This window comes from Dioscorea cayenensis, chromosome 4, assembly GCF_009730915.1.
Source record: "Dioscorea cayenensis subsp. rotundata cultivar TDr96_F1 chromosome 4, TDr96_F1_v2_PseudoChromosome.rev07_lg8_w22 25.fasta, whole genome shotgun sequence".
In the NCBI taxonomy this organism is placed as follows: domain Eukaryota; kingdom Viridiplantae; phylum Streptophyta; class Magnoliopsida; order Dioscoreales; family Dioscoreaceae; genus Dioscorea; species Dioscorea cayenensis.
Genome location: NC_052474.1, coordinates 2,445,316 through 2,458,832, shown reverse-complemented (window position 1 = coordinate 2,458,832; position 13,517 = coordinate 2,445,316). Strand labels below are relative to the sequence as shown.

General features: G+C 34.4%; 2 protein-coding genes, 1 long non-coding RNA gene and 1 pseudogene across 3 annotated transcripts; 1 reads left to right on the top strand and 3 right to left on the bottom strand.

Annotated features, from left to right (window-relative positions):
• Positions 1–6,040: 6,040 nt before the first annotated feature.
• On the bottom strand, positions 6,041–6,671 carry LOC120259342. Its single transcript, XR_005536094.1, has 2 exons — positions 6,607–6,671; positions 6,041–6,480 (listed from the first exon to the last, which is right to left on the bottom strand). It is a non-coding gene; the product is annotated as an uncharacterized LOC120259342 (long non-coding RNA).
• LOC120258233 lies at positions 6,672–7,392 on the bottom strand. Its single transcript, XM_039265590.1, has 4 exons — positions 7,214–7,392; positions 7,048–7,134; positions 6,846–6,974; positions 6,672–6,757 (listed from the first exon to the last, which is right to left on the bottom strand). The coding sequence occupies exons 1-4, from the start codon at positions 7,257–7,259 to the stop codon at positions 6,672–6,674; spliced, it is 348 nt and encodes a 115-aa protein (XP_039121524.1). The 5' UTR covers positions 7,260–7,392.
• A 79-nt stretch (positions 7,393–7,471) lies between these two features.
• LOC120259334 lies at positions 7,472–8,298 on the bottom strand. Its single transcript, XM_039266924.1, has 3 exons — positions 7,995–8,298; positions 7,732–7,896; positions 7,472–7,658 (listed from the first exon to the last, which is right to left on the bottom strand). Exons 1-3 carry the CDS (start codon positions 8,236–8,238, stop codon positions 7,504–7,506), a joined length of 564 nt encoding a protein of 187 aa, XP_039122858.1. The 5' UTR covers positions 8,239–8,298; the 3' UTR covers positions 7,472–7,503.
• A 1,836-nt stretch (positions 8,299–10,134) lies between these two features.
• LOC120258232 lies at positions 10,135–12,981 on the top strand (annotated as a pseudogene).
• Positions 12,982–13,517: the final 536 nt, after the last annotated feature.

Here is a 13,517-nt window from a genome sequence, read left to right as displayed (position 1 = left end):
ATTACATGCATGGCATTCCCTGCGCGAGCTAAAGTTTTTTTTTCTTTTTTCTTTTTGTTCTTTTCAATTTTTTCTCATATTAATTACATCTAAATTCAGCATGTTACCTGTTCAATTCGCTGGTTCTCCTTAAAAAGGATTTTCAAATAAAAAGCATGCATCCGCCATCTCCCCTCCTCTCATTCTCCCCAAAACACTGCCATTCACTCACCTCCCATTAACCTCCAAACTCTCATTCCAAAAATATATATATATATATATCTTTTGCTGCATGCATTTGCATATAAGAACTAATTAAAAGTTTTTCAAGTTTATGACCAACTTTTAGTTTGATGACATTGTAGTAGTGTTTGAAGGTTTTAAAAAACAATCAATGGCGTCCATTCGTGCGTGGATCTTGGTGGCCTTGGTTGCCTGCACTCTCTTGGCAAGCACCTCTGAAGTCATTGCCGGCGCCAGCAACATAAATTATAATTCAATTCGCCGCGGCGATAGCATTCCATGCAACAAAGTAGAAGGATCTCAGACTAACTGCAAGCGCCCTAAGGAAGCCAACCCTAGTACTAGGGGTTGCAATCCAAATGAACGTTGCCGTGAATATTAAATGATGCTTGTTCTTCATGCATGCACAACACGTACGTCCAGTGGAAACATTGATATGCTTTTGAAGGCCTTTAAAGTGGTATAGAATAATGCAATAATGGATTCATGATCCAGGTTGCTTGATTATGCTTGTTTAATGTTGCAATAATATGTGGCAGAGCTTCTTGTGCTGCTGCTTGCAGAGATTGTGTTGGAGAATTATTAATAAATTTTTTTATTATTATTATTATTATATTTTTTTTATGAGAGAAGATGAGTCATAATTTTATTAATAAAAAAAACACAATAAAAAGTTAACCTGATGGGACAACAAAATCATATAACTAAAAAAACCAAATAAATGGGACAAATCACCAGCAGTGTTTGATATCTCTCTATAAATAATTGAATTAAACTAAATAATTGTTTGGTTACATGTAAGTAGTTGTAATGGAACTATTTTACATGTAAAATATTGTTTGATTTTACTATAAAATGAGTTTTACATGTAAAAAATTTTACAATTTAGGATATTTTTACAGTATTTCAGCTGTAAATTAAAATACAGCAAAACATTTGGTTTTAATTACCATTTTCTACTCTCAATAGGAAGTTTGCATTATGATCCACTGCTAACATAATTAAATATATAATTATTTATGTTTTTATTTAATTTGATATTATATATTAAAAATATAAATTTTTATTTAATTTTAATTAAAAAATATTTTGTAGCCATAAAATTAAAAAAATATTACATATTTTTAATTTAATAGATGATGTATGTTCGTGTGGAATCGAAAGTGTATCTCTTTGTTTGGCTAATGGTCTGGATCACTGATTCACTATATGGGAAACTATAGGCTTTCGATATCAGTACAATGGTGGGGGTGGGGATGCAAACTGCAAAACAAAAGGTTAGGAAGCATTTAATGATGGGTATTGCTGTATTGAGTCATATATATATATATATATATATATATATATATATATATGAGAACACATCGTCTAGGGGACGTCCCTGGGATTTGTATATATATATATATGAGAGCACGTCGTCAGGGACGTCACTAGATTTCAAATCTAGGGATGTCCCATAATACGCATCGGATGAAAATCGCGGCTCTTATCGTTATGAACAGTGAAAACCGCGTTCTGGGTGTTGTCTGATGATCATGAGCGAGTAAAAAGTGTACAGTGTTTATATAATCGATCAATAGTCGGATGATGATCCAGTGAACTTAGATTTAAAAACATCCCCGGAATTGAAATCTGGGGCGTCCCTAGATGATGTTTTTCCCCTATATATATATATATATATATAGGAAAAAGATCATCTGAGTAAGTCACTAGATTTGAGAAATCTAGGGACGTTTTAAATCTTAGCCGTTGGATCATCATCCAATGGTTAATTGTCTATATAGACACTGTACACCTTTTTACTGTTCATAATCACTGTATAACACTGTAGAACGCGGTTTCATCGTATGAGATGCTGAGCCGTCGAGTTACTATCCGATGAGCTGTATGACATCCTGATTTTGAAATCTAGGGGCGTCCTAGATGATGGATCCTCATATATATATATATATATATATATATATATATATATTGCAACTTTACAAATTTTGGATTGCAGGTAAAAACGAAAAAGGAAAAAAACATATATATGATCAATTTTATGATATTTGAAATAGGGAAAGGGAAAAGTGATTGAAAATGCTCATGTTCTTTTCCAATCAAATTAATATTCCATAGCCCATATTAAAAACCCAAATCAAGTTTCACTAAGCCAAATTAGCAATCAAGGGGTATGCTTTTGACATCGCATGTGGAAAAATGCGCTAACCCAAGAATTTGGCCAAAATGGTTTAAGACAATTGTACCAGCAACTCAACTTTCCAGAATGCTTTTTTCACACAATTGCTATAGATGATTTCTATATGCTTCTAGAAGTAATATCAGACTGCTTTAATGATCAGGATGACTTTAATACCTGCACACTGGATAAAAGTGGTATTTTTATAGTTAAATTTTTTTATAAGTTTCTAATAGATGCATGGCATGCGTAGTCCATTAATTATATCTCAAAATTTGGAAAATTCGATGCCTAAGTAAAATTTCATTATTCTGTTGGCTAGCGTGGGTTGATAAAATTCTTACCTTTTCAACCCTTTTCAAGAAAGTATGTTACTACCAAACTGCCATAGATACATGCGTCCTTTGTCACAAAACCTCCGAAACGGTGGACACCTATTTCTTGACTGTGAATTCTCAAATCGAATTTGGTCTTTTTTCAGTCAAATCTTCGATTTACATTCATTCCCTCCAACCAATTCTATGATTTGGACCACTTAATTTGTTACCATCTTTAAACTCCAGTCTAAGAACCCTATGGGATCTCAACACAAGAGCCATAATGTGGAATATATGGCTGGAGCGAAATAATCGCATCTTTCAATTACTTGCTCTACCTTATTATACTGTGATTATTAAAACTACTAGTATGTTTCTTTTTTGGTTTTCCGCAACTGTAGCTCCTCAACAACAATCCCTCAACGAAGCTTTTCAGAAAATAAAGTGCTCCCTTATATAGATCATATCTGAACTCTGGATACCACCACGGAACCATCGACTAGGCTGGTGAAGACCTTTGACATCTTCCTGTTTGGTCAAAATGTCAAGGGTAAAATTTTTATTAATTATCCCACGCCTTTCATGCAATTCAATAGGTTAATTTACTTTCTATGGCACGCTACTTTTCAAAACTTATGTCTTAGAGGACATATGAAATTGTCATTATCAAGGAATCTAAAAAAAAGATCTCACCGAAAATGCACTATCGCTTTTTAAGGCTATTGAGTATCTGGTCCTATTTATTATTAATAAATTTTTAATATAATGTATATTTTGTTTTTGTTAACTTTTATTTTTGTGCATCAATATCACTTTATTTTATTCTCTCCTCAACCGCTGTTACAAAGAGCTCCTTCATCCGTAAACAACTTTATTTTTGTTTCTTATTTCCTAATTTACTTTCAAAATTTCCTATATGCTAAAAACCAAATATATATCCCATTCATTTCTATGATGAATTGATTTGAGCCTATCTAAAAATTCCTCTTTCTCAAGCTTTGATTACACAAATGGCCTATTTTTATATATTGAATCACACTGCATCTCATAAATATTGCATGCATAAATAGGTGAAATAACATCTTAATTTCAACCATGTAAAACATATATATAATATATAATAATAATAATAATTAATGCACAGCTCTGTATCCTATTTATATATATATATATATATAGCAGGCATGCAGATATAATAAGTGAAATAACATCTTACAACCATGCAAAACATACATATATATATATATATGTAGGATACAGAGCTGTGCATTAATTAATATTCTTATATATATATATATATATATATATATATATATATATATATATATATATATATATATATATATATATATATATATATATATGCATATGATCATATGAATGATCCACTTAATTAATATCAAAGAAGGTTCATCAAGGTAATGACACTATAATTTGGCATATATGTTTATTTATTTTTATTTTTATTTTTATTTTATGTTTTCTTCATAATTAGACCTAATTTCATCATGTTATCCGTACAATCCTCTCCTCCTCCTCAAAATAATTTCCAGATAAAAAGCATGCAAAAAAGGCGGCAGCCTCTCCATTTTCACCATCTCCCCTCCTCTCATTAATATTTCCCCTGCGAGACATTCACTCACCTTCTATATATTCACTCCCAACCTCTCATTACACCAATAAATACCACCATCGATCTCTAAGATATATAATTCTCATCATCATCATTAATTTCTGCATTCAACTCCAGTATTAAACTGATATTGGAAGATAGGAGAAGTGAAAGAATCAATCTTCATTCATTGCAAGTGAGAACATAGGTCTTCATATAGAAGCCAAAGATATGAATATACCCCACTGCCTACATACATACATGTATTTACACACACACACACACATATATATATATATATAACATAAACAACATATATTATTTATCAGGTTCGATCAACAACATCTTCATTAGCTTCTCCCATCATATATCATTCGCTTCATGCATTTGCACATCAATACTAATTAAAATTATAAGTTTCTCAAGTTTATGACTAACTTTAATTTAGTTTGATGATATATATTGTTGTGTTAAATATTTGAAGGTTTTGAAATCAAAACATCAATTAATGGCGTCCATTCGTGTGTGGATCTTGATGGCCCTGGTTGCCTGCACTCTCTTGTCCAAGACCTCTGAAGTCAATGCCGGAGGCAGCATAGGTTATGGTGCTATCAACAAAGGCAACGCCATTCCATGCAGCAAACGAGGAGGGGCTCAGGCTAACTGCCATGACCCTAAGGAAGCCAACCCTTACCAAAGCGGCTGCAATCCAGGTGAACATTGCCGCGAGGAGGATCATAATTAAATATATTTATGATATATGCATGCATGGTTGCATGGTTGCATGGTCATGCGCTCTAAGTCCAGTACTGGAAGCAGTGGATCAGCTTGATTAATATCTTTGCTTTTTTCTTTTGCAGAGTATATATATATAATAATGGACTCCTTGTGTGGATCCAATTTGTTTTGTAATAATAAATAGCCCTGGGCTCATGCCACAAGTGGCTGAACTAGTGAATTGTAATGTTCTTATTTAATAATAGGATATATATATATATTAAAAAAAAAATTCACGACAATAATATAAGTATATATTAATCTTAATTAACAGTATACATATCTCTCTCATGCTGCCATTTGACACTTTCTAATTAGTTTATTTTTTATTTTCTATTTAATTGAGTGGGTCCCACACCCTATCATCCCCTCTCAATATATATATATATATATATATATATATATATATACATAAACATGATTTTGTATATTTTAATATTTTTTTTAGATATATTGTGTTTTTATTTTAATTTTGTTTTCATTGTTTTTCATTTATATTATTATTATTATTTATATTTGTTTTATTTAATTAATTTAATAAAATAATATTGATATTTCTGTTTTTTTTGTATTTTTTGATAAGTTATTTTAAAAAAAAAAAGATTTGTATTATTAGATAAAGCCCGTATCACAAGGACGGGCATCCATACTAGTGTTTTATAAAAGTTAGGTCGCTTGAATACACGTGGTATTCTTGAACTTCAATGAGATGTTGACTTGCTTTGTCTCCTCTGGTGACAATACAGCACCAACAGAGTTCAGAGTCCTGTGAATTTAATTTTTTTCAACCTGCTTGGTGACTTTTTTTCAAAGGAAGCCGTAAGTTTGTTGACGTTTAATCTGCAGATATAATGGTGATTGATCCGTAGAAAAAGTTAAAATTTTGATTTGATTTTGATTTGAATTCTGAGCTGATTAATGAGATCATCAAAGTAGACTGTTTGTTCCTTAAAAACAATATGATAAGCATGCTTTAATGTTAGCTACACAGATCCAAAATGAATGTATTACATTGCAATGAAACAGTTTGATGTAACAGAAATATTATTACATATCTCTATTCATTTCATCAAAACAATTCACGTTGCATCTTGTCTTTTCATCCTTCCTCTCTTTACTTCTGGATGTATTTTGGTCCATTGCCACACCTCCAGTGATAATAACATGGGCAATGTAATATAAGACTGAAAGTAGCAGCAATGCAAAGCGAATTGTTGATGAAGGTATCACAGTCTTCCCATCCTCAGATTGGTTACTCTCATGGGAGGGTTTTTGAAGGCAATATGCAGAAATTTTACCGTCTGAATTGCAAGTATTAATCCACTGATTATCCTGCATTTGCCAATCTCCCATGCTCTTCTCTGCAATCAAAACTTAAGGAAAGAGAAAGAAAAATAATAATAACCAAAAATGTTCTTTTTGGTATAAAAGTAACAAAGTAAACAGATGAAGAAATAGAACACACACACACACACACACACACACATATATATAAATACCTTTCTCAAATTGGTAGAAATCTTCATGATTGCTCTGTCTGCAATGTGCTATGAATTGATGGTTTTTAAATCAAAGGAGTCAATGTGCTTAAGGTGCATTTCCTCTTCTCAGTTTCCACCAAATCATCCTCATTGCCTCTCAAAATCCCAACTGTGATTAAGCATAAATGATTAATCAGAAACATGACAGGTAAATCTGCAAGGAAAGCCAAACAATAATGAGAATTATATAAACTTACATCTCTCTAGTAATTCCTGTTCATAAAAACTCTGAAAATGTTCCTTGCTGCTTTCAGAACATGAAGTAGATGAATTTCTGCTGATTGGCTTCTTCTCAGAGACCTTCACTGCTTCAGTGCTTACTTCTACTACATAATTGAATGGATCATTATAAAGCCACAAATATTAAAAATTACTGTTTTTGAATAACATAAACTTTACCTGTTTCATCAGTTTTTACTGAAACTTTTTCAGGATTGGAATAGACATTCCTTTTCTCTGCTTTCTTTGGAACAAAACCTCCTTCCCCTGGAGAAAAATTAGAACAGAATTACAAATAAATCTCAAATTAAAACTTCAATTAAGTTTGATCTTTTTCTAAAAATACCTGAGGAGCAGAATTCAGAACAGTTGTGAAAAAGGATTTGAAGCATATTTACAGTTTGAGCTCTCTGTTGGCTTCTTTATATTTCCCTTGTTCTGGCCTTTCTTTGGGATCACTGGCAGGCAATAACTCCCACAAACATGGAATGGATTGGATGCATTAGGACAATTCAGATTCCCATTACTTTTTAGTCTCATCTCCATCTCTCCCTTTCCAACATCCTTTACACTTTCCTTCCCTTTTTCATCTGTAACCAGATCCACAACAATCAACAAGAAATCCAACTTCCAATACTACAAATACATGAATAATAATAATAATAGTTGAGAACAACATGAACCTGTGCTGCCTCTGAAGCAATAATCAGAACACTTGTGAAAAGGATTAGATGCATTTTTACACATAGGATCCACATCTCCAGTCTTCTTTACCTCTTCCTTCTTCTCCCCTGCAATCACAACACACAGTCAAAACACATTTAGAAAGAACAATCTAGTGCTCACATACAGTTGAAAACTCACCTTTTAATTGACGAAAAGATGAAGAGGAATAAGAACTATATGAACTCTCTCCCTCATCTTCATAACAATATGGACCACATGAATGATAAGGATTTGATGCATGTCTGCAGTTTGGATCTACATGCCTCCTTGCTTCCACCACCTTTTTCACTCCCTTGCTTCCTTCTGCCAGAAAACACCACCACAAGCTCATAAACAAACCGAAAATCTAATCTATACATAAACAATATGATCACAATTAACATCAAATCCATATATCTTACCCTGTTTCTTAGCTTGGTCAGAAGTTCTCAAGGAACAGTAGTCTGCACACTTGTGGAAAGGATTGGAAGCATTAGGACAGTCATGGCGCACCACATCATCTCCATCCACTGAAATAAACATCCTCAGAGGGAGACTATGCTTCTTGTTCTTCTTCTTCATGTTCCTATCTGTTGTTCCTCCTTGGGAGTGAGATTGATTTTGAGATTTAGAAAGAGAGTTTGGGCTACCATCCTCTTCCTCCATGAATGCAAAAAGCTTGGCAGTTGCAACTTGCAAACACCTTCCATCTTTCCACCAGATCACTTTATTTCATATTTATTGCTGTTCCTTGTCAGCAATGTGAAACTCTTGTTGTGTGTGATCCATGTTTGACTTGATAAAAGGATAACAGTGAGTGATGGATGACAAGTGGGTCTATAAGATTTGTGAATGATTTGTGTTTCTTGGAACCAGTCTTTTATGTCAATAAAGACGGCCAGCAAACTCTTTGCTGACAAAATTTTCCCATTGTTAAGAAGCAGACAGATTCTTCTGGATATTATTAAATGAATTGTGGATATTTGGAATGAAGATTAAGCATCATGGTACCTTTTAGCTTTTGAAATTAGCCATAAGTTTGGTAATTCTATGAGTATTTGAAGTCATAGTTTTTGTCTCATTTCAACTTGCCTTCAAAACGATTGTTGTTGGTTATATCGGTTGTGGTTGGTTATATATATATATATATATATATGAAAATATAAATAAACCATAATTTATTATAATAAAAACTATAAAAAAATAATAGAAGAGTACAAGATTCACCAAAGATGATGGAAAACAAAAAAATATAGAAAAACACATAACTACCAAACACGCATCTTTAGGGGCTTAGAAAGATACTTAGCCCAAAGAAGAAGCTGAAAAGAGAAAAACTAGTTAACGGTTGGTGCGGGGGTTTGTGACTCCGGATCGCACTCTTTGACTAAAGAAGATCTGAAGAACTAAATACTCTTTTTTTACTGCTGCAGAAGAGAACTCCAACTTCTGTCTTTTGTCCTCCAAATAATATATGTTTTCATATTTAGAAATAATTTATTTATTTATTTTTAATTTAGAGAAGAAATTGTCAATGCTTTGGCCCATTGGCACCATTTGTAAATCACTTTTATTAATCTACGTATTTGTCTGCCGTTTGTTTGAATTTAATGTATTACATGCTTCTTTATTAGCTATATCATCGTGAAGTCGTTTAGGAAAAATAGAAATAATTTGTGAGGCAATTAACACATAAATTGGTCTTTTGCATTTTGCCGTTGCGTTTAAGTAGTCAATAGGTGATGTGAAACATTATTTATGTGCATTACCAATAATTGAGACGAAATTCATATTACGTTATCATCAGAGTTGCATAGGATGACACACCTGAAAAAAAAAATTCTTTAATTTTATATTAATTCTTTTAAATGACTTTTTTTAAAAATTGAATAAAACAAATAGAAGAAACACTTACATAGCATCATCAGTACGTTAATAACATCAAGAGCACAGATGGGAAAAAAATAAAAAATACAAAATATATTAAACATACAATGGAGCTAAGGAATGGGATCTTATGACAAAACATTTTTTTTTTTATTAAAATGAATAAATCATAAAACTATTAAAATAGAAAAATAAATACAACAAGTATAATATAAAAAAAACTTGCAATAATAGACTAGAAAACCAAAGAGAATAATTCGTCACCAAAGATGATAAACTCCTAATAGGAAATGAAAAAAACAAAAAAAAAGACAAACACAATTATGAGATATCTTTATTGGGATTCGGGATAAAACATTAGTTAAATAAACTATATTTTATTAAAAATTGAAAAAAATATAACAAAAAGATCAAGATATTATAAGGAATAAAATACAACAACTCAGAAGTGTTTTCAAATAAATAACAATTTAAAGTAATGTTGGGATAACATTAAACATTAAGTTTTACTTTTTCTTAGTTAGAACATTTCAACAATGCAAGAGGTTTATTATTATTATTATTATTATTATTATTAATTACCATTTCTCAATGGGCTAAACCAGTTAATCAGAAGAGCCCAATGGGATAAGAATTAGATATAGTTCTAGCCCTTCATTGCTTGGAAATTGGAAATGAAACCATAAACCCTAAACCCCAAATCCAAAGCAATGCCCCAACCTCGAACCCGCGAACTCCTCTCGCTCCCGACCCTCGCCATCGTTCCCGCCCGACCACTCCACCGCTGTGGCCACCTTCCTATGCGCGCCGCCGCTTTCAACGCCGCCATCTCCTTCCGCGCAGCACGCCGCCGCCAAGTTGTCTCGCTCCGTCTCCCCTTCCCTCCTGCCAGAGCTCTGTCCTCCACCTCTGAGTCCTTGCAGCTCGATAAAGAGGGATGTGAATCCGAGCACGAGATTGGATCCGGGAATTCCGGGGAAGGGCCGCGGACAGCGGGATGGATATCGGAGGCGTCAGGGGAAAAGGAAATGAGGGCGCTTTCAACACCGTCTTTGGAGGTTATTGAACTGGAGGAGCTCCCCGAGCAGTGGCGGAGGGCCAGGATCGCGTGGCTTTGCAAGGAGCTCCCCGCGCACAAGCCCGCCACGCTTATCCGGATCCTCAACGGCCAGAGGAAGTGGATTACCCAGCAGGACACTACCTATATAGTCGCACATTGCATGCGAATCCGCGAGTTTGAAGCCGGGTTTAGGGTATGTGCTACCTCTATTCATGCGATGCCACCTGTTTGTTTATTTGCTTCAGTAGGAAGTAGATGTTTAGAAAGCATCAGTCTGGTCTACATTTTTTATTTTTTCTAAATTGGTTCTTTTCCAGGGCTGGTTTTGTCTGAAAGGTCTGTAGTCACTGTAAAGTTCGTATCTTGGTTTCTAAATTGGATTTTTTGTTCATCCATCCCCACTTTGAAAATTGCATTCTTTTAGTTTGTTTTAGTTTTTGTTATTTTCCTTCCCATCAGGTTATTTTGCTTTATAAGGGATGGCATCAAGTTAATTCTTTTTGCTTGTTTTGAGTGGACAGTTGGATGATTTCAGATACATGATGAATGAAATTTATGGATACCATATGATAAGAAGTCTTTGATTTCAGGTATATAAGTGGATGGTCCAGCAGCATTGGTTCCATTTTGATTTTGCCCTTGCAACCAAGCTTGCAGATCACCTGGGCAAAGACAGGAAATTTGCGAAATGCAGGGAGATGTTTGATGCAATAATTAGTCATGGTCGTGTGCCCAGTGAATCCACGTTCCATATCCTCACTGTTGCTTACCTTAGTGCACCAGTGCAAGGCTGCCTTGATGAGGTGTGTACTATCTATAATCGGATGATTCAGTTGGGGGTTACAGGCCAAGACTCAGTTTGCATAATTCTCTCTTTCAGCGCTCTTGTTAGTAAGCCTGGGGGCTGTCCAAGCACTATCTTAAGCAGGCTGAATTTATCTATCATCAGCTTGTGACATTGGAGCTCGAGGTGCACAAAGATATATATGCTGGGTTGATCTGGCTCCATAGTTATCAAGATAATATTGATCGAGAAAGAATTGCAGCTCTGAGGGATGAGATGCAGTGTGCAGGAATTGAAGAAAGCAGGGATGTCTTAATTTCACTCATGAGGGCATTCTCCAAGGAGGGAGATGTGGATGAAACAGAACGAGCATGGCTCAAACTTATTGATTCTGGTGGAATCACGCCTTTCCAAGCCTTTGTTTACCGAATTGAGTTATATGCGAAGATTGGGGAACCAATGAAATCTCTTGAGATATTCAAGGGGATGAAGGAGAAAGGCATTTCTATCAATGTTGCTGTATATAATAAAATCATTGAGGTCATGTCTGAAATTCCAGAGGTTGAGATTGTGGAAGAACTTGTTGACGAACTAATTAACAGTGGTTTGAAGCCTCTAACATCCGCTTTTCTAGATCTGTTGAAAATGTATTTAAATTTAGGTGTGCATGATAAATTGGAAGTATCATTCGCTAATTGCCTTGAGAGATGTCGCCCCAACCGAAGTATTTATTATATCTACTTGAAATCATTAGTAGGAAATGGTAATCTTGAAAAGGCTGAGGAAATCTTTTATGAGATGCACACAAATCCTGCGATTGGTATTCATGCACAATCATGCAACACTATCTTAGGGGCTTATCTTTCTTCAGGAGAGTTTGTCAAGGCCGAAAAGATATATGATTTGATGTGTCAGAAGAAATATGACATTGAATCTCAGTACATGGAAAAGCTTGATTATATTCTCAGCCTCAAGAGGAAAGTAATTAAGAGGCCGGTAAGCATGAAACTTGACCCTGAACAACAGGGAGATTTTTGATGGGCTTGCTGATAGGTGGTCTTCAGATACAATCAGATGAGGAGTGGAGGAACCATGCAATTTATTTTGAGTTCAATGGGAATTCTAATGTTCATTCACTTTTGAAAATACACATTCATGAAAGGTTTTATGAATGGTTAAAAATCTTCAAAATGAGTCAGCTAATAGGGACAATGACATACCTGACCGATTTTTCAACAATTGCACACTCCTATTTTTGGTTTTTCGCAGATCAGTTCTGGCTAAAAGGCAGACCAGTGATCCCAAAAGCTCATCCATCGTTGGCTATCACCACGTGTTCTAGCTTACTGGTACATGTATGGGGGGTTTCAGAACCTCCTCAGGTGATATTCTGCTCAAGCTGAAGGGGCGGGAATCAGGAGGATTTAAAGAGAATTGCCAAGGTTTTTCCAAGCAAAAATCCTTGACATGCAAAGTGAAGAGAAGGGGAAGAGTGTTCTGGATAGGATTCCAAGGAGATAATGCAGTTTGGTTTTGGAAACTGACAGAACCTTACATTTTGGAGAATGTTAGAGAGTTTTTGACACCTGAGAGTGATTCAATGAAAAATGAACCCAAAGGAGACTTCTTTACTGATTTTGATAGTGAATCTGATAATGATGAACTACCATCCCTTTAGGGAGGTCTTCAACTTTTTGCTGACACTTAATGTCAATGGACGATGGCCCGAACTTGGATTGATATTCATCAGCTGTATGAGCACTATTATCAGGTACTTCAGTTAAGAAAAATGTCTTAATGTTATCTTAGACACCATCGATGATTTAAAGTCATTCGGCCATGCTTATAAGTGCCTTCCATTCTGTATTTCTTTCAATCATGTATTGATGATTGAAGGAATGATCTCCTGGGTAAATGCAGATGGAAGTGAGTTTAAGGAAGTCTGGGGCCCTATTGCATGTATAGAACAAATGAAGCGATGGTTGTTCAGATGACACTGATTGGACGTCTCTGATGCATTTGTGCCAATGATTCAAGAAAGTTTCAAATCCAAATCTTTGTATTTTTGGGCCTAATTTTAGGCCAAATAACTCCAAAGTGTAATGAATTATATATATATATATATATATATATATAGTTTTGTTGAAATTCACCACTTAAGTTGGTGCTCTTAACAAAATGATTATGGTTTACTCAATATTTGGATGTTATGTT